A 26,837-nucleotide genomic window follows, 5' to 3' on the forward strand; every position below is an offset into this window, starting at 1 on the left:
TATCTCTCTATCTCTCTCTCTCTCTATCTCTCATCTCATATCTCATATCTCTATCTCTCTATCTCTATCTCTATCTCTATCTCTATCTCATATCTGGCTCTCTCATCTCTCCCCTATCTCTATATCTGTCACCATATATCTCGCTCTCTATCTCGCTCTATCTCATCTGGCATCTCTTCACATCTCATATCATCTCATATATCTCGCTATCTCATATCTCGCCTCTCTATCTCTATCTATCTCTAGCTCTCATCTCTAGCTCTCTCTAGGTCTCCCCATCTCTCTATCTCTCTCATCTCTCTATCTCTCTCTATCTATCTCACTCTATCTCTCTCTCTATCTCTCTATCTCTCTATATCTCTATCTCTCTATCTCTCTATATCTCTATCTCTATCTCTATCTCTATCTCTATCTCTATCTCTATATCTGGCTCTCTCTATCTCTCTATCTCTATCTCTATATCTCGCTCTCTCTATCTCGCTCTCTCTATCTCTATCTCTATCTCTATCTCTATATCTCGCTCTCTCTATCTCGCTCTCTCTATCTCTATCTATCTCTAGCTCTCTCTATCTCTAGCTCTCTCTAAGGTCCTCTCTCATATCTCATCTCATATCTCTATCTCTATCTCATATCTCATCTCTCTATCTCTCTATCTCTATCTCATATCTCGCTCTCTCTATCTCGTCTCTATCTCTCTATCTCTATCGCCTTCTCTATCTCTATATCTCGGCTCTCTCTATCTCTATCTCTATCTCTCTATCTCTCTCATCTCATCTCGACCATCTCATATTCGTCTCTATCTCTATCTCATATCTGCGCTTCTCTATCTCTTCATCTCTATCTCTATCTCTACATATCTGCGCTCTCTCTATCTCTCTATCTCTCTATCTCTGTCTCTATCTCTATATCGTCGCTCTCTATCTCGCTCTCTATCTCTATCTCTCTATCTCTATCTCTATCTCTCATATCTGGCTCTCTATCTCTCTATCTCGCCTATCTCTATCTCTATATCTCTATCTCATCTCCCTATATCTCGCCTATCTCTCTCTATCTCTCTATCTCTCTATCTCATATCTCTATCTCTATATCTCGCTCTCTCTATCTCGCTTCCGCTCTCTATCTCGCTCTCTCTATCTCTCTATCTCATCTCGATATTCTATCTCTTTCATCCTTCATATCTCGCTCTCTATATCCTGCTGCTCTCTCTATCTCGCCTCTCTATCTCGTTCTCTCTATCTCTATCTCTATCTCTATCTCATTCTATCTCTCTCTATCTCTATCTCTATCTCGTCTCTATCTCTATCTCGCTATATCTCGCTCGATCTCTATCTTATCTCGCCTCTATCTCGCTCTCTATCTCGGGATCTCTATCTCGCCTTCTATCTCGCCTCGATCTATCTCGGCTCTCTCTATCTCGCCTCTCTATTCTTTCTCATCTCGATCTCATATCTCTCACGCCTCTATCTCGCTTTATCTCTATCTCTATCTCTATATCTCTTTCTTCATATCTCGCTCTCTATCTCGCTCTCTATCTCGCTCTCTATCTCTATCTCGGCCTCTATCTCGCTCTCTATCTCGCTCTCTATCTCGATCTCTATCTCGCCTTCATCTCGCTATCTCTATCTCGATCTCTATCTCACGATCTCATATCTCGCTCTCTATCTCGTTTTCTCTATATCAATGCATCTCTATATCTCGCCTCTCTCTATCTCGTCTCTATCTCTATCTCATATCTCGCTCTCATCTCTCGCTCTATCTGGCTCTCTCGCCTATCAAACCTCTATCTCGCTTCTCTATCTCGCTCTTATCTCTGGATTCTCATATCTCGCTTCTATCTGGCTCTCTCTATCTCTATCTTATCTATTTCTCTATCTCGCTCTCTCTATCTCGGCCACCTATATATATGCTATCTCTCTATCTCTATATTCTTCGCTTCTATCTGCGCTTCTCTATCTCTCTATCTCCATATATCTCGCTCTCTATCTTCGCTCTCTCTATTCATGTCTCTTCTATCTCGGGCTCTCTTCTATCTCAAGCTCTATCTCGCTCTTCTATCTCGCCATTTGTCTCTATCTCAAATATATCTCATATCTATCTCTCCTATATCTATCTGCAAATATCTCTATCTAAAAATATTCTATCTCGCTTCTCTATATCTCGCTATCTCTATCTCGCTCCTATGCTATCGCTCTATCTCATGACTCGCTGCAAACTCATATCTGTAAATATCTCTATCTCGTCTCTATACTCGGTGCCTTCTATCTGTCTCTATCTCTATATCTCTATCTCCATGTAAATATTCTATTCTGATATTCTGTATTCATCTCGCTCTCTCTATCTCGCTTCTATCTCGCTCTCTCTGCCTCTCATCTCGTTCTCTCTATCTCGAAATATATACCATCAAATATCTCAAGGCTCTCTATCTCGCCTCTCTATCTCGCCTTCTATCTAAAACATTAAATATATCTCGCTCCTTTCTATCTCTGCTCTCTATCTCGCTCTCTCTATCTCGGTCTTATCTCTGCTCTCTATCTCGCTCTCTATTCTCTATCTCTATATCTCATTCTATATCTCTATCTCTATCTCGCTCTCTCTATCTCGCTCTATCTCGCTTCTCTATCTCGCTCTTCTATCTCGCTTCATTCTCGCTCTATCTCGCGCTCTATCTAGCTTCCTCTATCTGCTCTTCTATCTCATCGCCTTCTATTCATACTTATCTCGCTTGTAACTCGCTTTCTATCTCGCTCTCATCTATCTCGTCATTCTCTCTATCTCGCCTTCTTTATCTCGCCTTTTCTATCTCGCCTTGCATCTCTCGTTTCTATCTCGCTCTTCTATCTCGCCTTCTATACTCGCTTCTCTATCTCGCTCTCTCTATCTCGCTCTATCTCGCTCTCTATCTCGTCTCTATCTCGTCTTCTATCTCGTCTCTCTATCTCGGTAGACAATATCTCTCTATCTCATATAGACTCTATCTCTATATCTGTCATTCTATCTCGCTTCCTCTGATCTTTTCATATCTCGCTCTCTCTCATCATCTCTGTGTCTCTATCTCGCTGTCTCTATCTCGCCTTTCTATCTCGCTCTCTATCTCGCGCATCTCTATCTCGCTCTCTATCTCGCTCTTCTCATCTCGCTCTCTCTATCTCGCTTGGAAAAGCTCTATCTCGCTTTCATCTCGTTCCTCTCTATCTCGTCTCTCTATTCTCGCCTCTCTATCTCGCTCTTCTATCTCGCTCTCTATCTCGCTCTTCTATCTCGCCTTCATCTCGCTCTCTATCTCGCCCATCTCTTCTCTATCTGTCATCGCTCTATCTCTCATTCTCATTTGTCTATACATCTCGCTCTCTCATTCCCGCTCTCAAATTCTATCTCGCTCTAATTCTATCTCGGTCTCTCTCTATCTCGGCTCTATCTCTCTCTCTATATCTCGCTCTCTATATCTCTTAGACAATATCTCTATATCTCTATCTCTGAAATATATCTCTCTATCTCTATCTCGCTTCTCTATCTCTCCTGGAAATCTCTATCTCGCTCTATACTGTCTCGCCTTTCTCTATCTCGCCTCATCCCTATATACTCGTCTCTTCTATCTCTTGTCTCTCTATCTCGTTTCTGTCTATCTTGCCTTTATCTCTGCTCTCTCTATATATACCATCGTTTCTCTATCTCGGCTTCTCTCTATCTCGCGCTCTCTATCTCGTCTCTCTATCTCGCCTCATTCGGCTCTATCTCTCGCTCTCTATCTCGCTCTCTCTATCTCGCTCTCTATCTCGCTCTCTCTGTCTCTCTCATCTCTATCTATCTCCTAGCTCTCTCATCTCTAGCTCTCACATTCCTATCTCTCTCTCTCTATCTCTCTCTATCTATCTCTATCTCTATCTCTATCTCTCTATCTCTCTCTATCTCTCTATCTCTCTATATCTCTATCTCTATCTCTCTATCTCTATCTCTATCTCTATCTCTATATCTGGCTCTCTCTCCATCTCTCTATCTCTATCTCTATCTCTATCTCTATCTCTATATCTCGCTCTCTCTATCTCGCTCTCTCTATCTCTCTATCTCTATATCTCTATCTCTATCTCGCTCTCTCTATCTCGCTCTCTCTATCTCGCTCTCTCTATCTCGCTCTCTCTATCTCGCTCTCTCTATCTCGCTCTCTCTATCTCGCTCTCTCTATCTCGCTCTCTCTATCTCGCTCTCTCTATCTCGCTCTCTCTATCTCGCTCTCTCTATCTCGCTCTCTCTATCTCGCTCTCTCTATCTCGCTCTCTCTATCTCGCTCTCTCTATCTCGCTCTCTCTATCTCGCTCTCTCTATCTCTCTCTATCTCTATCTATCTCTAGCTCTCTCTATCTCTAGCTCTCTCTATCTCTATCTCTATCTCTATCTCTCTCTATCTCTCTATCTCTCTATCTCTCTATCTCTCTATCTCTCTATCTCTCTATCTCTCTATCTCTATCTCATCTTCTCTATCTCTCATCTCTCATCTCTCTATATCTCATCTATATCTCTATCTCTATCTCTCGATCTCTATCTCTATCTCTATCTCTATATCTGACCTCTCATCTCTCTATCTCTATCTCTATCTTGTCATATCTGGCTCTCTCTATCTCTGATCTCATCTCGATCTCTGATATCTCATTTCTATATCCGCTCTTCTCGATCTGTAATCTTGAATAGCGATCTCGCTCATTTATCCGGAATCTCAATCATATCTCTCGATCTCATAATCTCGATCTCATTCTCTCGATCGCCTCCTCGATCTCGATGTTGGCCGATCTCGATCTCTCGATTCGTATCTCGATCTCGATCTCTATCTGATATCCCGATCTCATTTCGATCTCACTCTGATCTGATCTCGATCTCTCGATCTCATTGATAACTCGCTTATCTCACTTATTTCGATCTTATTTATTTCGCTTCGATCTTATTTCTCGATTCTTTGCCTATTTCTCGATCTCAGATAATTTAGCGATCTTCATTTATGCTCATTTCATCTTGCTTCATGACCTTCATTTTCTTCAATAATTTCATTTTTCTTCTCTTTTCATTTTCATTTTCTTAATAGACATTTCTTCCATTTGAATAGACTTCGCTAATATTTCGCTTTCTTCATAATATTTTTTGAGCTTCTGTTTTCTCTTGCCATTTCAAAAAGATATTTCTTCGCTTTCATATTTTCTTCATTTCTTTTGCTAGATATGTTTTCTTCGGATTATTCTTCTGTAGATAATCTTTAGATATTATTTTCTTCTTCGCGGAATTATTTTTCTTTCTGTTGCTATTTTCTTTATTTTCATTTTCTTTCTGTTTTCATTTTCTTCATTTTTCAATATTTTCTTGTGTGAATTTATTTTCTTCTGCTTCTTCTTCTCATATTCTGTGAGCAGACAATGTTCGTGGATTATTTCTCTGCTTTTCGCTTTCGCTATTTTCATCTTTGCCTTGCTTTCTGTTATTTTCAATATTACTGCTTTTCTCTGCTTTTCGCTTCGCTGCCATGCTCGGCCATTTCTCGCTCGCTTTCTTAAAATATGCTTTCGCTAAGAGTGTAAATATGTGCTCTCGCTTTCTCGCCTTCTTCGTACATATCTCTCTTCTTTCTACATTCTCCCTATATCACCTTTCACATTCTCTCTCTCTCTACATCTCCCTCTCTCATATCTTCTCTCTCACATCTCTCTCTCTCTACATCTCTCTCTCTCTCTCTCTCTCTCTCTCTCTCTCTCCCCCCCCTTCCTCTCCACAACTCTCTCTCTTTTTTTGCATTTTTTTTTTTGTATTATTTTCTATCACTGGGGATCGGTACTCTTCCTTGTGTTATATTATTCACTACTGTCATTTCAGGAAAATGTCACTACAAGCTATTATACAAATAAAATAATGAATTATTCAGAAATCAAACCTGAACCTTGCATGAAACAGAGCTTCGAAAAGAAAAAAAAACTTGTAAAAAATTAGATGGTTTATTTTCTAAATATATAAATGAAAGTTTATACCTGTTTGGGAGAGTAATATAAAATTTAACAACCATAAAAATATACCGAATTCATTATATATTAAGATGTTTAATCGTTGGTGCAAGCACATGTGGAAAAACCTTTTTGCTCTTAAAAATGCTCCTTACTCCTAACTTTTTAGATTATGAAAACTTATTTCTTGCAAAGTCAAGTTTTCAACCAGAGTCTCAACTACTCTCACAAGGTTTTAATGTGGATCTTCAAAAATAAAACATTGTCGGTTTAGTTAAACTTCAAAACAAATTAAATTATTTTAACCTTGAAGATATAACACAACAATTCTATCACATTCAAAAATGTAAAAAGAACTCTGCTCCTTCAGTATCTTGCATAATTGGTGCTAATACAATGATATACCTTCACCCCAAGATTTAGATGAATTAAAAAAAAAGAACCTTATTATATTTGATTGTGTAAATGAGAGAAACCAAACTGTTATGGATCGCTACTACACCAGAGGAGACAATCTTCTTGTAATTGTATTTCTCTTCTCCAATCATACTTTCAACTCCCTCGTCGCTCGACAAGAAATAATGCTAATATGTACTTTTATTTTATCTCAGCTAAATTCATTAGATACAAATAATTTTTGGAGAGACAATTGTTTAACATTATGTTGTAAAAGGGAATTTGAGGAGTATATGAAATGATTCCGAAGCAGGGTTTTAGGCCCCATCCTATTCCTAGTATTCATCATTGATATCTCTGACCATCTGGAAAATCCTCTTTCTCTTTTCTGATGACTCCACCCTCTGCCTTGACACCCCTCATCCTTTTCACAGACAGGCAGCAGCCTCTTCCCTCTTTAGACCTTGGAAAAAGTAATCACAAACTGGTCAAACACTTGGCATACGTCTAAACCCACCAATGATGTTTCTGATTCCTCAAAATCCTGCATATCTCTATGCTGATGATTACACCCTCTGCCCTATCATTTCTCCTCATTCAGATAGGCAGGCAGCAGCCTCTTCCCTCTCTGCAGACTTTGATAAAATCAGGAGCTGGTTCAGCACTTGGAAAATGCCTTCAACCCCGACAAATCCCACACACACTCTCTCTGTCCGAAAGGACCACACCACAAACCCTCCCATCTACTTTCTCAACAACCCTCTCGGAGAAATTGTCACTCAAACACTTGAGTCTCACTCTCAGCCACGATCTCTCTTGAGCAAGCCACATTTCAAAGTTAGCCCCCAAAGCTAGATGCCAACTGCACACCCTCCGTCGTGCAAAGTCCTTCCTTGGCACAAATGAGCTCCTATCCACCTACAAAGCTGTCATCTGCAACTTGATGGGGTACTGCTCTTCCCTTTAGGCTGGAACCCCTGCCTCACACCTTGCCCAGCTTGGCACCATGGAAGCCAAGGCTTTCAAGATCAATGGAATCTCTCGCAATGAATCTGAGTCAATAAGCCTCTAACTTTGCTATCACCAAAGATCAGTGGTCTGTGTCTTCTTCCGCCTACTTTCTGTTCTTGCACCCTCTGCCCTCTCTATGCTCTGCCCCCCCCAACCCCCAAGGTATCTGCAGGAGATGCATGCAGTCCACCAACAACCCCTCCTAGTGAAACCGCCACTCATTTGTTCCTCTTTTTCCCATCTGTGGAACAAACTTTCACACTCTCTTCAATCTCATTCTTTCCTTCTGGTTTTCAAGACAGCTGTTCACCACCATCTCAAATCATCCCCCATCCAAAACAATAATCATTCTTTACTCCCGTTAAACCATCCTCCACCTCTCCCAAAATTTTGCTTCTGTATCCACCTTGTCCACCCTCGCAGTCTCCTCAACACTTCATCGTTATCTGCATCCCTTGTTTGCCTATCTCTGTCTATCCCCCCTCCCCCCTCTCCCCCCCACCCTTCTGCTGTTCCTTTTGTTATTTGCGTCCTGATCCATTCTTTGTTCTAGCTCTTCCACGAGCCTTGACCATGGATACAAAAAAAGCCAAGGCTCATGTAAGAGTGAGAATTCAAACATTATTCTTCCCAGCACAAAGTTTCCTTGGGTTCAACTTGCTTGTTTATTCCAGCTGGGATGGCAGTTTGTAGAACTTGTCTTTGTTCCAAGTTGACATGTTGCTGCACCTACAATGACACACACATTCAGCCAATTACACTTTGTCATGCTCTGAATCAGCTTCAAGCTTCCCATGTTTTTTCTTCCAAAACGTTGGCATCACTGATGTGCATGTTACCCATGACACAGGCAAGGAACCATGTCATGGGTAACACTTTCTCACAATGCTTTTGTTGAATGTGATAATGTTACAAAAAGATAATGTTTATTAAGAACAGAAACTTAGAATAACCAATCATTTCTGTTGAGTTGAGTCAGGAGGAGATGATTTGCATGCCTTGTATGGCAGACGGATTATGGGCACACAGCAGTCCACAAAATATGGGGCACATAGTCTGTGGATGCCATGACAGCATAAACGTGCTTCCTGTACAACTATAAAGTATTCCTCAATCAAATCAAGTGTTCAGGAATCACAATAAATCCTCTGAGCAAGAATGGCCTTCAAATTGCACAAATGTGGGAATAGCATTGCTGTAATGATAATCATTGTGTATCTTACTCATGACCCATACCTGCAGGACGTTGCCATGGCACGGGAGTTTGAGGCGTTTGTGCACAAGGATGAGAGGTTTGAGATCACCAATGAAGTCAAACTTGGACTCGTTTGTTTCTGTCTTAAGGTTAGTTCTTGGAACTCAAATCATGATTTGAAAGACCAACGGCTTGACTAGAATGCAGGTTGTGCCTGGAGTGTAATTATGTACACTTGGTGGTCGGGGCTTAAATAAGAAAACTTAAAATGGAAAAATATGAGAGTACGGAGGCTTGTGGAGCGAGAGTGAGAGAAGGACAATTATGTGGCAAATGGAAGGATAGGGGTTTTTTTCCGTTACAGGAGCGAGGCTCAGTGAAGTGCAAAGTATATCTCACAGCGGGTCAAACATCAAGGGAATGAATGAACAGGAAAGGGATTAGGGGAGAAAACACAGGCAGATGATGTTGCGCTGCTTGCTCGCTGGAAGTCTTGGAGGGAAGAGTAAGGCAGAACAGCATCTGGAAGATTGTTCCATAGACAGGAGAAGCTAGGAAAAAATGAGTGCAGATGTGCAATCAGCCTGGATTTTGAAACTTTTACCAGGAGAGGGTACTGGAAGGACGCATGCATTCTGGATTTGCCGTGGAAAGCCATAAAACAGAGAACAGGGTTGGAGAATCATTGTTGACTAAAAATGTTTGAGAATAGACGGTAGAAAACGTAGATATCACCGACTTGTCTGTGATGTTCGAGCAACAGACCTTGTGCTTCAACCTCATCACATGAGATTCCAATTATTTTGAGAGCTTTGTGATACGGGAGAACCAGCCCATAGCACAGAGCAATAATCCATTGAGTTATGGACCTCAGGCTTATTAACTGTGAGTAGCTCTGATTTTCCAAGAAAGGATCTAAAAAGAAGCTACCATTTTGAAGAGGTAATAAATAGATTGCCCCTCTCCTGGATGAACATGTTGGAGTGGGCAGTTAGACCATTCATGTGCCTCACTTACTATCTGCTCTTCCTTTTCCTAGACTGCCTATTTTAACATTATCAAGAATTTTAATTCTTACTCCTTAGTCTTCTTTTCCTAGTACGATGTTGAATATGACTATTGAGGCTGATGAAGTACCTGTGGTTAGATCATTTTGAGAGAATTCATTTCAGTTCCATGAACTACTTGGTTGCAATTGTTTCTCACTCACATGCTTCATTATGTTTTGAAACATTCACTGAAAGAACACAAAGTACAACCACTTACTCCACATTTACCCGCTTTCTGTCCCGAAAACAGGGATCCAATGAACTCAATCGGCACCTGTTTGAAGCAGTGAACAAAGAAGGGAAGATTCACATCACATCGACAGAGCTGAGGTCGAAGTACACCCTGCGTTTCACCATTTGCTTGGGAAACACTCGCGAATCCGTGCGCTTTGCCTGGGAGTACATCTCCTCCAAGGCGACCGCCTTGCTCTCTTCACCTTCTGAGTATGGGAATTAATTGACCCTTGTAATGGGATCAGAGTGAGGGAAATCTGGGAGGGGTAGAGAAACGTCTCCAGCCAGACTCATATTTTCACCTTCTGAGTATGAAAATTAATGGGGATTTGTAATGGGATCAGAGTGAGGGGAATCTAGGAGGGATAGAGAAACGTATCCAGACTTGTATCTTCATGAACCCCAGATGGTCATTGTGTTTATGGCATTTGTATGTGATGATCAGCTTCAGTGGCATAATAGTTAGTTAGAGCTTATTCTCATTTTTGTTTGCCTTTCTGATGGTTTTCTCTAAAACTACTCGACTAAGAACCATAAAACCCACATCATTACCCTGCTAGTGCAAAGCGAAAAAGCGGGGTTAACCAATTAGTTCACTTTGTCTTTCCCAAGCTTGGATGTCTGTCCACAAACGTCAGTTTATGATCAAGGAGCAATTTAATTTCAATTGAATGTTGTATTTTGAACACGAATCGGAAAAGGAACATGCAGGCAGTTTAGCAGTACTTTGGCTCTGAATTTGCCCTGATCGTGCATGCACAGAGGGGAGTGAGATAATTTTTAGCAGCGTCTCGCGTAGCGAACGCTGCTCATAGAGAGCTTGGCGTTGTTCTTCTTGTTCTTGTTCTTGTTCTTGTTCTTCTTGTGAAGACAAAACCTTAATCTCTAGGACTCGGCTCTTGTATATACAAGATCCGGATCTCCTTAAATACTGAGCCCATGTACACATCCTCACATAGACCGTGCCTTTTGAGAGCGTCTATCATGAACTTTTAAATATATTCGGACATTTGCTTTAAAGTTTCGAAAAGTTCACGTTACTATTTAAAGATTATTCCATTTATCGTATTGTAATTTCGTAAATACACGATATATCGTAAATACATTATGACGCGTTTCGCTATTGGCTTAACAAGCAAGGCACGTGACGAAATATCGGAAGTTGTTATTGTTTTTTTACTATTTTTTTTTTTTTTTTTTTTTTTTAAGCCGACAAAACCTTTAGGACGCTGCTCGTGGACAGGACACATTTGTCCTTGTTACTTTAAAAACCTTTCCATTTAACAGTGCATGGACAAAATATTATGGCATTTTACATCGTCCTTGTTTCTTAAGACTGTGCAGGGTAAGGTGTTCTATGAACTCTCCATTTATAAAGGTCTTGTTCTGAGGAGTTCCAGTTACTATATATATATATATATATATATATATATATATATATATATATATATATATATATATATATATATATATATATATATATATATATATTTTTTCCACATTACAAATGACCTTATATTTATGACCTCATTTAACCACTTTCTTAACTGAAGAATCTCGAGATTGCAGAATTTTGTGAGACTGATTTTAAATTGTTTTCCATTTACTTTTAGCATTGTTCTTAATGAATGGAACCAGGAATGTTAAGAACAGGAATAAATTGGGAATTTAACATTGTTCCATCGTTATTTAGTTTTAGCATTGTTCTTAACAAAACGCAACAGGAAACGGGAACGCAGGCATGATGGACCGAATGGCCTTATCCTGCACCAAAGTTCCTCGCATATCCTTATGTACAATGCCTATAAAAAGTCTATACCCCCTTTCACAATTTTCACCTTTTGTTGCCTCATAGCCTGGAATTAAATTACATTAAATCAAGCTTTTCCCACCTTTATTTACACATCATAACCCACAACTTCCAAGTGAAAAACAAATTCTCCAAATTTCAGAAAATTCATTAAAACAAAACTAGAATATCTTAGTTGGATAAGACTGTCTCCCTCCCTGATAATAACAATTGTAAGTTAGATCAGGTGTAACCAATCACCTTCAAAATCACACACCAAGTTAATTTGCCTCCACCCATGTTAAATTGTTGTGATTCTGATTATTTCAGAATAAAATCAGCTGTTCCTAGAGGTTTCCTTTGCTGAGTAGTGCATTTCACAGCAAAGAATCAACCATGAGCACCAATGAGCTTTCAAAAGACCTCTGGAATAAAGTTTTGGAAAGACACAGATTAGGGGATGGGTATAAAATATCTCTTGGAGTACAGTCAAGACAAACATGAAGAAGTGGAAGGCATATGGTACCACCAAGACCCTGCCTAGATCAGGCCAACCCTCCAGACTGGATGACAAAACAAGGACACTGATCATCGAGGCCACCAAGATAGTCCGTCGGTCAATGTAAAAAAACAAATTTTCATATAGAATCTTGGCAACTGTGTTTAATTCCATCTAAATAAATCGCTGATCAGAAAAAATGTTGTTGCCAGTTTTTCTGTGTGGTCCCAGGGTCATTTTTGGTACAAAATAAACTTTGGTGTGAAAAATGCAATCATATTTGAGCAAAAATTTAGTTTCTTTAGTAAGTATACCGTGTGACCCCTTAAAATGATCAGGATGAGCCAACCCACTATGAGAGTATGTTTCCATATAGTCATGAGTCCCTGTGTGTGAATATTGTGCAGTTAAATGCTATTAATGTACAATTCTTCATTACAAATACCAACACATGGAATCTCAAAAAGATGAGCATTTGAATTTCCATTGGACAAAGTGCCGCATTAAGAATTTTGCAAGCATCAGTCACTCCTATTGTGAACCAATGTGTCCCACTTCACACCACATATATTTACACCTAAATCCTTGCTCCTGACATTACTCCTCTTCCTCATCTTGTCCAATTACAGTGGGTTGTGTGTTGTGACATTTGTCCTCATCTCCCATGCAGTGGCAGAGTTCGGTGCAGACAAGATTGTGGTGTCTGCAAGAGCACCTGCCTGAGCATGTCCTGTCTGTGGATGCACAGCTACATCGCGTCAGCTGCAAAACTGCATCTGGAGCTGGTGCTTCCTCGGTCAGCACTGGCACCAGTCGACCATCTTGCTGCTGCCATCCAAGCTCCAGAGGGTTGGGGATGACTGGGTCTTGGACTAGGTCCTGTGACCAAACACTCGCCTGTACATGTGTTCACCTGATATGCTCCAACCAAGCACCATGGGTAGGTGGTAGTTTGTCCACTCCTTGTTCAGGCTTCAGTAGTTTGAAGAGGTGCCACCTGAGGTCCTTCGCCTGGGTGATGTGGAGTCGTCTCGGACAGAATAGTGCACACAAGAACTCTTCACAGCCTTTGACCACTTCAGCGGACGGTTCTGCTCCTTCTCCAAGCCCAGCCAGTGCAGCAAGTACCGTGGGGCTTGATGCAACGAATGCTGTGAAGCATCCCTTTTTGCCCTTTCCTTGTATGTGTCCAGTTGTATCGCACCCAGTCAGTGCGTGCCAGTTGATTAAAGCAGATGCTTTATCTGGACCAAGTTGGTCATAGATTGGTTTCAGCATGACTTTGTGACGGCGCTCCCTGGTGCCCATGATTACTGCTGGTTTGATGCCCAGTTGTGGCACCCTGCGAAGAACCAGGAGTATGACATCAGTGTCTTGGGAGTATAGGTGGACTCTGAGTCCTGTTTCTGTAACTTCCACCGCATGTAGAATCATGAGAGTGTCTGCCTCTTCATGCGTGCTCACACCTGTAGAGACAGGGCAGTCGGAGTTTGTCACGACACCACTGCATGTCACGGTCACCAGGTTCCCAGCAGTACTCATGTCCATGAGTTTTTGAGCCAGGTACAGAGTGAGTGAATCCTTTGTGTCATTGCTTGCGAGAAAAGTACCTTTGTCTCTGATACAAGTTGAATCTTGTACTATGTAGGATCGGATTCCCTTTGACTTGCCTCTGCACCGTTCTCTTGTGCCTTCCTTCAGTGAAGATACTTTGGTATAGTTATCAAAGATAACCCTCACTTGGTCATAGCCTCGAGCTTTTGAGTCAGTGATCTTGACATATGATGTGCCAAAGTCACTGCAGTTATTGAAGTTCTTGACCGTCATCAACTCCTGCAAGACTGCCATTCGGATTTTCAAACATTCTGTGGAACGTTGACTGACATGGGGATGAGTGTCACTTGTCTGTCTGTCTTGCAGGCATGTACTATTGATTGAGACAGGATGAGACACGAGTTGTGCAAGTGTTCGGTGCGTGTCTCGGTTGTTGCCACTTTTGCTCCTTGCAAGACCCATCTTGTGAAGATGATCAGTTCAGCTGGTACACCTGATTCACTGCACCCGACCAGTGACCCATTAAAGGACCATGGATCATCCTTTCTAGACCGTAGGACAGCTTGCCTAATTATGTTGGAACACCGGAAGATTGTGTTCATCTCTCCTTTGTCTCTCTCCTCTATTGCCTGGTCTATAGCAGAGTGAACAGCTTCATTGGAATGTAGGACTGCTGGCTTCCTCCCTCGTGCATCAGTGATTGTGAAATTTGTGATGTTCTGTTGGATTTTCTCCAAGAGGACCTGCCGAGTGATTTTTTTTTTTTTTCTCATTGTGAATTCCATAATCGTGCATCATATTGTGTACAGTGCAGCCACCTCGGTCAGTGTGATGATGTCTCCTTGATTCAAGCGCACTTTTAATTCGGCAAAGAATTCAATCTCCGCTGAAATAGATGCCACAGTGTCTTCGTCTGACTGGTTGTCCCTGTTACTGAGCCTTTGGGGCTGCTGCACGTAGCGCTGCCAGTGCATTGTGTGGTTCCTGATGTCCCTGGACAGGAAGTCTCCCTCCACAAGGATGTCTGCCATATTCAATTTCCATTGGTCATTATGACTGGCATCTACAATCTTTTTGACTGATTTTCCAATGTCTGAAGTTCTGCACAAGTGAACCTGCTCTGGGTTTGAACCAGATCTGGCATGTTTCTTTTCGTGTTTGATATCTTGGCAGTAGAAACAAAGCACTCGGTTGAACGGACTGACGTGAGATCGTGTGAGTGACCTTTTCATTGACTCAGCAGATTCACTGCTATCAGGCATAGTGGTACTACTTGACATGGGTCGTCCCCCTTCCTTCTTGTATGACAACACACTTGAACTCTTCGCAGACAGTGCTTTCTCGTACCGCTTTTTGTCTCTGTCAGTGTGCCCTTTGTGTGTCACCTCACTGTAGCATGTCCTGTGCCATACAGCATGGTTTCGTTCCAAGATCTCCGCTGACAAACCATGCAGCCGTTGATTCAAATGAACGAAGTCAGGATTCCTATATTCAGCTCTTTGACTGGTATAGTCAAGAAATTTCTCATAGCTTTCACGTTTTGGATACGTCAGTGACTCAAGCTCTCTCCCTTTGTTTTTAGTGTTCACCCACTGTTCTCCTTGGCATTTGAGGCAGAGGTCAAAGTCAATTGATTGTTTCTTTATAGGTGGTTCTCCTAATGCTGCAGAGGTGACCATCTTCGTTTATGTTGTCTGTGAAGGTGCAGATGTTGGGCTTGACACAAGTCGGCAATCAGAACTTGTAACAGCAATGAAGTCGTAGCTGGGACGTATTCATCTGCAACTTACGAAACAAATGCAATAATTAGGTGACACCAGTGGCCGATCTACGGGGGGGAGGGGCGAGGGCCCGACCCCCCCACCACAGCCCCCCCTCCCCACAGACCAAAAAAATGCCAAATCTTCTCACATATACAGTCCAGCTTTGCTAGAGATTCTGCTGAGCCTCAAACAGGCCGCAGAAACGAACTTCCGGGTGCCTATTTTTCAAACTTTTCTGGGGGAGAACCCCCAGACCTCCCTCACGGACTTCGCGCCTTCGACACTCGTGAGTCGGGCCCGACGCCCCCCCCTCCCTTGTAATTTCCTAAGTCCGTGCCTGCAGCCCAGTATGTTACCTAAGATCATAAAATATCAGTTGTTAGTAGAATTAGTGTAGTATTTTGTATTATTAAATTTTTAAACAATCTAACCATATTTTGACTCTGAGGACACAAAATACCTTTAGAAAAAATTGGCAATATTTGTTTTCGTATTTTACTAGATAATTTGGATGAATTGAAATGCATTTGCCAAATGTCTGGCTCCCCAAAAATTGAAAAATATTTTTTACGGCAACTAAAATTTTTTTCCCATACTTTTGCTCATAAATCACCCCAGGACCAAATTAAAAAACTGGCAACATGTTTTTTTTATGTCCTAAATACTATTTAGAGGAATTTAAATGCATTTGCCAAGATTATATACAAAAATATGACATGATTTAATTTGTTTGCATTGACCAATGGACTAAGAGGCCAATGGCAACTTTGAAAGAGCTACAGGCCTTTATGGCAAAGACTCGTCACTGTGTGCATGTGAAAATATCCTCGGCACTCCACAAGTCTCACCGATACGGTAGGGTGGCAATAAGGAAGCCATTACTCAAAAAAGCCCACTTTGAGTCCCGTTTGAGGTATGCAAAAAACCACTCTGGAGATTCATAACCCATGTGGCAAAAAGCTTTGTGGTCTGACGAAACCAAGATGAAACTTTTTGGCCTCAATGCAAAATGTTACATTTGGCACAAACCCAACACAGTACATCACCCAACACCATCCCGACTGTGAAGCATGGTGGTGGCAGTGTGGAAGTAAAATAATTAATCCCATTTTGTAAAATGTGAACAACATGCTACATGAAAAATGTATGGACATATAAGGTGATAGAAAGCTCAGTGGATCACTTGACTGTCGTAAAGCATTGGTGTTTCTGTATTGATCATGCTGAAACCATTTTTTTCATTTTGGGATAAGTGCTCTTTGTCCACAAATTAGACTCATTTCTCTTTATATGTTTTCAAATTTTTAAAAACAATATTGAGGTATGAATTCTGTTGTAAAGCATTGGGAATTCTGTTGTAAAGCATTGGCAAAAGTCACTTTGCCACTATATAAGGAATGCTTCACCAGAAAGCATCATGGATAAAAAGGCACTGACAGAGTTGAGATAAAGATTTTGAATGCTTGTAGCATAAAACATGCTTATTATGTCTCTGACAATGAGAAAGTCAGACCTCATTACGTTTACAGAGTGGACTGCACATGGTTTGTGAGTTTCTTTGTTTAACTCGTTGCAATGTTTGCTTGAAAAACCATGAATGAGTGGAATAGAATCTTTGTTAAAATATACTGTGATCTTGTTAGTTCCATATAACTGTAACATATCTTTTAAAAACTTAGCATCATTGATGAATATATTGGTTGCCTTTATAAATGCTGAGAAAGTGCTCTTTCTTTCACCACCGTACCATACCAATTTCAATTGTCACCACCGTACCATTCAAAGCGAACATTTCAAACTAGATGACTTTCAACATATGGCAATAATAATAATAATGAACGTATTGCTACGGCTGTGGAAATTCGCATTACACCATGAAGGGCCCGTAGGTGAGATATCTCTAAGTACATGTGTAGTTAGCCCCAAATCCGTTGTCTCGAGGGAATTTATGTGATTCAATCGGGCTGCGACGCTTTGAGATAGCTGTTTTCTGTTCTATCTTTATTTTGAACCAACCAGGTCTCAACCGCCATCACACAACAACCACCTTAACCACCACGCCAGCCATTGTCACGAACTACAACCATGCTCCAACCCTCAGACAACAACAACGCCAACAGCCACGACCTTTACCTTCACAACTCAATCCCGCAAACATCGCATCACCGTCATTCTGAAATGGCACCATAACCATCAAACCACCACCGATAAACCCTCCACCACCCTCACGTCTCTCCTTCTACGGCCATTCCTGTACACCTGTGAACACTGAGCGTCGGGCTGTCTTGGGCTCGTTCAGCGATGCGCACCGAGCCGCGAGCGCAAGTAGTGGCCTTTCCGAGGGAGAATTCGGATCAAGAACGCTACACGCCCACTTCTGATCCGTCCAATTAGCAAGCGTGGAGTGGCTTGGCCCCGCCTCCAGGCGCGTCTGGATGAAATCGATATATGCAAATTCTAGGATCAGGGGAGGTTCACGCCCACTTTTCCTCCGTCCAATTGGCAAGCGTGGCTCCGCCCCCGAGGTCATCCTGATCCGGATATTTGCATATTGTTTTCTCCTGCCGGCCTATAAAATGGCGAGCGCAAGGCGAATCGTAGCAGGGTGTGGCAGTAGCGGTGTGTGTCGGCAGTAGCAGAGTGTGGCAGTGGCAGTGTGTGTCAGCAGGGCAGAGTGAGGCGAAGTCATCGGTGTGGCATCGAGTTGGGTTCTGCAGTCGGCTGAGGAGAGTTGCGGGAAGAGGCAAAGGAGCTCGGGTCCGAGGAGAGAAGGACGGCGGTTGGCGATGAGGTCGCGGTGTGAGATCACTCATCGCGGGACCCAAGCCAGCCAGCCATTCTCCTCCCCCAGGGCATCAACAATTCCCCCTTTCCCCCGTGCTGAGATAGTGCAACAAGGGGGCCCCATTCCCACCCCACTCCAAACGTCGTGCCAACGAAACCCGCCAAGGAGCACGGAGTCGGGGCACAGCCACGTGGCCACATCTGCGGCTCGTCCGCCAACGCGTCACGAGGACACAGGTAGGACCCCCCCGGTCTCGCGGACCTGGCCGCTCCTCCAGGTCACGCGCACATATTGGCCTCCAGGCCTGTTTGCCTCCTTGTCTATGAGGGTGGCTTCTTTCCTTTGCTTTTGAGTAAATGTGTGTTGGCGCCATCTGTAAAGTAGAACTGTATGTGTTGCCGTGTGTACGCGTATTCGGTAGTAACTCTGCGTCATTGTTTCTTTTGTTTTAACTGCTATATGTGCATTTTGACTGTTTGGCTGATACATGTGTGCTTTCCGTGTGTCGCGTAATAAATGTGCATTGTGTGAACTGTTTTCCCATTTCGCTTCGTCTTTTCTTTATTGACCCTCCATCCTGCTTCACGTAAAGGGTTCGTAGTGGGCTTAATACGCCCGGTAAATAATCTGAACCGTCCAGGTCGGCGATAACACCGCTCGGTTATCCCGATAGCACGGAACGGACCGCCCAAGCGGCCCGTGTCCGGAGTCGACCTGCGGCGACGTGCGATCGCCCGGTCGACCATTCGCGTAGGTACTTAGGTAGATCGAATTTGGCGAGCGACCCTATCCTGCGCGGGTGGGCAATAGGCACGATCATGGTGAAGTTAAACCCCCACCCGTGACTAGCTCCCGGCGTTGGTCCGAAAGGGTCACGACTGAATTGTCCGTCCGGTGGGCGACATGCCGCCATTCGAGTCAAGCGGCCGATCGCACGCCGGCGGGCGCGAATTCGCAACAGTATAATCTCCATCTTGGCCCAAGCACATCTGCGCCTGGTGAAAGATATGATTTCATTCATTATTTTATTTCAGTAGTCCATGCTTGATTAAATAAAATGTGTACCCCTCACTTATGTTTGCTGCTCTGATACTTTAAAATATACTTGGTAATGGATCTTTGCATACTGATGGTTGTTTTAAAATGAATAGATTTAGTGCGTTAGTTAACTGTGTAACAACATAATCTTTTCTTTATTTCACTCAGTTGGCAAGTTAAATAAACTGCCTTTGTTTAGGCACCAGTGAGATGCAGGAATGGTTAATTCTAATTAATGGATAACAAATTTGCTGTGTAGTAAACCTCTCAATCACATGAACACAGGACATTGTTACGTTGAAATGAAGTATACATGATGCAATAGTCGTGAAGGGGGAGGGCAGTGAAGCGATGCAAATATCTGATAAAGCTTGAAAGTGCTCTAGGACATACCATATGTATTTGCATTTGAAACAGTCATGACCACATCCTTGAAAATGTTCTGTTTGTCTCTTATCAGAATGTGATTGGTCAACTCATTTGCAAGCGAGCAGATCACCCACCCATTTAGTCTTCCCAATATAAGAAACTGTTTAGAACATCAAGCCGGAGAGCAATCGCATTGCATTGGTTGTCTTTCTCCATGATCATGTATTAAATAAATGATTCAACCTATATTGTGACTGGAGTTACTTGAGTAAGGTTTTGAGTTTTCCATGACAGCAGAATCATGTTATGGAGATTTTTCTTACCAGCAGGAACTGTGACATTTATCTGGATAGAAGGGAAAATCCAGTTCATTGGGACCAGACTCTGCACAGAGCGTTGGTGCTGCCGAAGCAGTCTCCTTGGCTATCGGGCACAATCCTGGACAGGTCGCCACTGACGCAGGATAATTGAATGACTCGGTCATCCCAGCAAGCTGGTACTCATTTTGCCGACCTTCGGAAGGATGGCAGGCTGAGTCAACCCCCTGGTGAATTAATTCAGCGGGCAACGAGGCTTGAACTCAGGACCCTCGGATCCCAAGCCGCCACCCTAACCACTGAGCCAACACCAGGCTTTCGAGGAGATTGGGACCATACTCTGTGCAGAGTGTTGGTGCTGCTTAAGCAGTCTCCTTGGCTATTGGGCACAATCCTGGACGGGTCGCCGCTCGACACAGTATACCAGCATGCTGGCACTCATTTGGCCGACCTCGGAAGGATGACAGGTCGAGTTAACCCCACCTGGTATTAATTCAACAGCTGAGCAGGATTTGAACTTAGGACCCTCGGATCCAAAGCCCGCCACCCTAACCATTAAGCCAACACCAGGCATAAGGGAAAATGGATAGAGCAAAATACAGAAAAATCTTTGAGGAAAACTTGCTGCCCTCTGCAAGAAAGCTGAAATTTGGACGGAAGTTCACTTTTCAGCATGACAACAACCCGAAGCACATAGCCAAAGCTACACTGGAGTGGCTAAGGAACAAAAAGATAAATGTCCTTGAGTGGCCCAGTCAGAGCCCTAAACTAAATCCAATCGAAAATCTGTGGCACGACTTGAAGATTGCTGTCCATCAACGCTCCCCACCTAACTTGACTGAGCTTGAAGAGTTTTGTGAAGAACTATGGGCAAATATTGCCCAATTAAGGTGTGCAAAGTTGGTAGAGACCTTTCCCACCAGACTCACAGCTGTAATTGCTGTCAAAGGTGCTTCCATCAAGTATTAACTCAGGGGTGGACACTTATCCAACCAAGATATTCGAGTTTTGTATTTTTATGAATTTTCTGAAATTTTTGGAATTTTTTTCATTTGTAAGTTGTGGTTTACGATGTGTAAAGTCTGATTTAATGCAATTTAATTCCAAGCTATAAGGCAACAAAAGGTTAAAATTTTGAAAGGGGGTGTCGACTTTCTATTGGCATTAACTGTTAAAAATAAGAATGAAGGGAGAGAAGGACAAAGTTGGGGTTTGGGGGGGGGAGCACAGAGTTGGGAGAGAGGTTGAGATGTTGGGAGGGGTGGTTGGTGAGGACTTGTGGTTGAAAGGGGGATTGAGGACTTGAAGAAGGAATGGGGAGGGGAAGACAGAGTTGGGGTTGGAGTTGGCAGAGAGTTGGGAGAGGGTGGTTGAGGCCTTGGGGTTGGGACAGGGGGTTGAGGACTTGGGGTTGGGCTGAGGGGTTGACAACTTGGGGTTGGGCTGAGAGGTTGAGAACTTGGGTTGAGGTCTGTATCTGCATATCCAGATTGGGAATTTTGAGAGGTCCAGTTTTCAGAGGTTGCCTGCTCATGACAATTGATTCCCTTCACATCTTCCAATGATGTCAAAACCCCTCCATGTTAGTACCTTGCCCCACATCTACATGCTCGCATCCTTTCAACCCCATCCAATCTATGTGTCCTTGTCAGCATCCCTCCACTTCATGCCTCCTCTTTCTGCATCTTGCCCCAAAGCTTCCCAATCACTCCACTCCCTCAAAGCTTTCCCCTCACCTCCCTCCCCCCACCACTTCTCATTTTCCCCCTAGGTTTTAAATGCTCCCGCCTCCTGTTCCGCCCATCTCCTAGCTCCTTTACACATTCCTGCACCCTGCCAAGAATGCCTCCTCCCCATCCCTAACTGTGTGACCTCAAACATCTGAGGTCTCCTATCCAACCTGACAGATCTCTTAATCCAGGCAGCTGCTGATAAAATGGACATCTGTTTTACGGAATCCTACCACAGGCCATCACTGACTCTTTAGCGTTTCTCCATGGCTATTGTCTCCTCCATTTTGATAGAACTGAACCCCACCCTGGTGGCGGAGTTGCACTTTACATCAAGAACTCGATTTCTCACTGTCCATGTACTGACATTACACCTCCCAATCCCCAGGAGTACCCCAACCCCCAGGAGGCTGCAACTTCCTCTCTGTTCCCACCTCTGTCTGTGTGTTGTACCATCCTCCAAACAGTGATGACTCCATTTACTTCTCCTGTTCTGCCAACATGGACCATCGTATAACCACTCATCACAACTCTCTCTTCCTCATTTGTGGCAATTTCAATTGTCACCATGCCGATACGTGACTTATGAAATGACGTAATCCACCCCAAATTGCTCAGCAGGCATGCACAGAAACTCTGCTTAATGAAGCGTATCGGGGAGGCCTGCACATCTTTCATGCCTCTCAGATAAGGATTGTCGACTGAAATGACTCAAAAAAGAACTTTCCAAGAAACTGAAAGTATTTGTCAGTATCCCTGCAAGAATGGATTAATTGATATCTTGCTGTTGGAATTGTAAAAACTACTGAAGATGTACGCCCTTGATAGGCCGAAGGTTCGTAGATGTATGTTCTAACCAAACATTTGTGCTTCTTAACACCGATGACAGGGTCATATCTTCGGCTTGTCGATGCACACTGCACAGGGTAGGTTAAAAATGATATTTACTATTTGGGTGAAGGAGTGAGCATGGGAGTTGTGTGGACTGAGTGCAATTAAATACATGTATACATACATATTGGGTGGTTGCTAGAGTACCCTTATTTTCACTTTTCCGCCTGTCTGTATGTATGTTGGGTGGTCGCTAGAGTACCCTTATTTTCACTATTTCTGTCTGTATGTTGGGTGGTCGCTGGGGTACCCTTATTTTCACTTTTTCCGTCTGTCTGTATGTATGTTTGTATGCAATGGACAGCTCTGGAGGCCAGAGGAGTCCACAGATTTTGATGAAACTTGACAGGTAGGTTCATACCAGAATCTAGTTATATACTTTTGAGCACCGTTGCTATGGACACCACCGTTGCCTAGCAACGGGACTTTGAAATTTTTGAAAAATCCTAAAAATATATATTTTTTCAAAAATCAGCTTCCAGGCTTTTATGCGCACTATAATCACCCTCATTGTCAAAAAATTTCAGCCCGTTCCGTCAAAAACTATATGACTAGTATGCAATTATGTAGCGACCACCCAGGTCGCCTACTGGCTTGTTGGGTGGTCGCTGGAGTACCTAGTCTGGGATCCAAGGTCCAAAAAGGGCCTTAAAAATGAAGTTACCTGTCACGGAATGATATACTTTGCAGGCCACTTTTTTTTTTGCAAGTTCAGACCCTTGGGGAACAAAATCCAGAGGCCTGCTCTGCCCGAGGAATTGCAAAATTGGAAAAAAAATTGCATTTTTTTTTTACCACTACTATCCTCAAATCGAAACTCTCCTCATGAAAAAATGAAAAATGCAGAATGATAAAGTTAGGGTAATTTTAATGGAAATAGTACTAAACTTGGCACATTAATAGAACATAACATCCTGAAAATTGCCACTATACTTTTGACATAAAATTTCCAAGATGGCCGCCATTTTTTTCCAAGATAGGACAATACGTTTCACCATGGATATCAATCCTCCATTATACGTTGAGTATTATTCAAATTGTTTCATTGCTTTATGTTTGTTATAAAACCATTGCATGGTTTATACTATTCGGGAGTGCAATACAATGTATTGGGGCTTGTTTCTAGTGTCAAATCTGTTATCCTCCCAATGTTGACCCGAACGATTTAGCACATGTATTAAAAAGGTATTGTGAAGTTTTGAGCTTCTCAAATGTCTGTGACCCTCAGATAAATAATTTGGAAATATACATAAATATGGCCCTTATCTTCTAAAATACTTTTTCTCTCAATAAAAATACCCATAGTTAACAAAATTCATAGAATATTTGACATGTCAAATGATTAAATTATTTTATTTTATTTAAAAATCATGTACACAACTAATATCAGGCTGGATATTTAAGATAACATTTTCATTGTCTTGTTTAAATATAGTAATAAAAATATTACAAAATGCATTTTGAAACAATGAATACTCCCTCTCTTCCAAATTGGCATACTAGCAGACGACAACATTGAAGCAGATCTCCACAGCAAAAGGTACGTATGTTGTTATAGTATGCATGAAACCGCATTGGAATGTTGCATAATATATGTGCAAGTGACCATGTTATCAATTGAACAAAACATACCCATAATAGTTCGGGCGGCTTAGGCAGTGGTATGTGCATTTTGTGTTAAAAGCATTAACCTTGGCACACTTACACATTGACCCATACCTTAAAAAATTAGATCTGGAACCCACTTGCCACGGACCAATTAGAGGCCTGGTTACATGTAAAAGTTTTAGGTGGAATAGCATTTATACATTAAATAATAAGATTAATTAATTTAATATAAAATACTTCTGCCTAAAATATTATGTCAGCTAATTAGCTATTCTGAATGCAATATTTAAATAATGTCAAAACATTAGAATTTTTGGTTACCATGGCAACAGAATTACAAGCATTTTAATAGTCTACTTACTGTCCTTATACAAATATAACCCTCACATTATTTTTCCTAAGATGCATATTAATAACATATGTGAAAATTAAATTTTTGTTTTAGTCCGTTTGATGATGCTACTAATAATTATTTGTTGACATGCAAGTAGCACAGGAAGTGCACCTGCTCTGGTGGTAAATAACCAGAAGGTCATCACTGCAGTCACCTTTAAATGACTGTTTAGCGATCAATTTTCAGAAGAAGGTGAGTAATGCTACATTCATAATCGCAGATTATATTCTTCTGCACTCATAATGATAAAAAAAATACAATCAAAACATGTAAAGAAACGATATAATGGCAAATGAAACCTATCATCAATTTGGAAATCCCCCCACTCAAACTTTTGACCAATGTACTACTTTCTACAAGACATATTATACATGTTATATATATTGTGAACCTGAAATGAACTATGCCCCAAATCCTAATTTATTTAAATACATATCAAGTCAATGAGATTAATAAAACAAATGGTAAATCTCAACATTCATCTAGTTCTCTAGAATGTCAGGTCACTTAGTGCAAGGGAGCAGTCCTTATTTAGATGTGCATACTTGTTCTTGCTTTTGAAGAAATTGTCTTATTACAAGTGGCTGTACATGTAATGTTTTTGAGATGCAAAGATATTCTTGTATTATTCTAGACTGCAACCTATAGTACATATTTGTTTCTTCCATAGATTATCTGGCATGGTGGAGTAGACTGAATAAATCATGGAACCAGAACACACAAGGGAGAAAAGATCCCGATCTGACACAGATTATTGCAGATGTCTAATTTGTCAGTATGTATCAGAAACTGCGCCGCTCCAACAATTAACGCCACCGGGTTATCCAGCACTTATTAACGCTGTCACTAAACGAATGGATGAAGTAGCTTTTAGATTGGAACGAGACATTATAGATGAACATAACTTTATGCTACATGAACCAAAAATGCATGCAAAATGTCGTAACAGTTATAGAAACTGAAAGGCAATTGAACAGAAAATACGAAATGTTAAGACTACTGTGAACAATTGTGACGAATCAAGCTCTAGTTCCAACACAGCACATATGGGAACAAGGTCAAGTTCTGAGCAACCTATCCGATACAAGCACCAGTGTTTCATTTGCTGCAAAGAGCGAGATAAAAAGGGCAAATGGAAGCTCTTGCTCATCACAGATCTAGAAGGGCATAAACCGATTCAACAGAAAGCAAGAATCCTTCATGATGAAGTCATGCTGAAGAGATTACATATGTTTGATAGTGGTAGCATTGACATAGTTGCAGCAGATTTTCGCGATCACCACTCTTGCATGACAACTTACATGAACAAGAGGATCACTGGTGCAAAACAACAAGCTGAGATTGATCCATATAATGATGCATTTGAAAAACTGATTTCCGAGATAGAAGCGCCCCTATTTCTTGAGAATAAGGTATTCTATGTTACAACCCTATGAAATCAGTACAGGACTTATTTGACAGAACATGGCGTGTCAAATGCAATGGCATATAAGTCGTTCTGCTTGAAGAGGCGTTTATTAAATTACTATCAAACTGGAGATATCTGCAAAGTGAGAATCCTTCCACATAACGGCACATCAAGTCTTATCTGTTCATCAAGTCCGAGTATTGGAGAACTTCTGGCCCAAGTTAACAGACTTAAGCAAGACCTCACCGAAGATGAATATGATGAGGAAAGTGATGAAGACCCTGCAGACACGTCCACTGAGATGCGCATGATGTCATTTCATTCCACAAAGAAAATTGGAATTGATCTTAAAAATCGGGCAAAGCACCAGAGGCAACAAATACAATCAGCTGGAGAGTCAAACTGTGCAGTTGTGAGAGAACATGATGCACCTAATGAAATGATAAACCATGAAACATCACTACTTCCAACTTTAGAAATATCCACAGTTGCTGCTGCAGATCACACAAATCATGGTCTTTACAACTACCTTGCGTGGCTTCTTACAGATACATCCCCAGCAATAGGACAAGATGGGAAAGTTCCTCTCGCCATGAAGCAGCATGAACAGGTACTCGGTTTGGCCCAGGATATCAGTGCAGGTGTTGCAGGTCTATCAACTCCAAAAGGTGGGAATTGCACTTCATATCCTCAAGGAAACGAGAAGTAAGGAAACAGTAACTCTCCTTAACAGATTTGGAAACAGTATCAGTAACCAAGATGCACAACGCTATATAACAACAATGGCAATGCAGACAGAAGATCAGATTAACCAAGATGGTTTTTTCATGCC

General features: G+C 41.9%; 1 protein-coding gene across 3 annotated transcripts in view; it reads left to right on the plus strand.

Annotated features, from left to right (window-relative positions):
- LOC147026826 (aromatic-L-amino-acid decarboxylase-like) overlaps window positions 1-26,837 on the plus strand; it is a 178,803-nt gene that overhangs the window by 131,297 nt on the left and 20,669 nt on the right. For 2 of the 3 annotated variants that reach the window (XM_085882645.1, XM_085882648.1), the window contains 3 exons: window positions 8,625-8,726; window positions 9,877-10,070; window positions 22,900-22,944. In XM_085882645.1, coding sequence (XP_085738771.1) covers window positions 8,625-8,726; window positions 9,877-10,070; window positions 22,900-22,944 — 341 coding nt within the window. The remainder of the gene's footprint in view (window positions 1-8,624; window positions 8,727-9,876; window positions 10,071-22,899; window positions 22,945-26,837) is intronic. The other variant, XM_085882646.1, reaches the window with a different exon arrangement.

This window comes from Eptatretus burgeri, chromosome 5 (assembly GCF_056783735.1).
Source record: "Eptatretus burgeri isolate ZD-2024b chromosome 5, Ebu_testis_v1, whole genome shotgun sequence".
Taxonomy (NCBI): domain Eukaryota; kingdom Metazoa; phylum Chordata; class Myxini; order Myxiniformes; family Myxinidae; genus Eptatretus; species Eptatretus burgeri.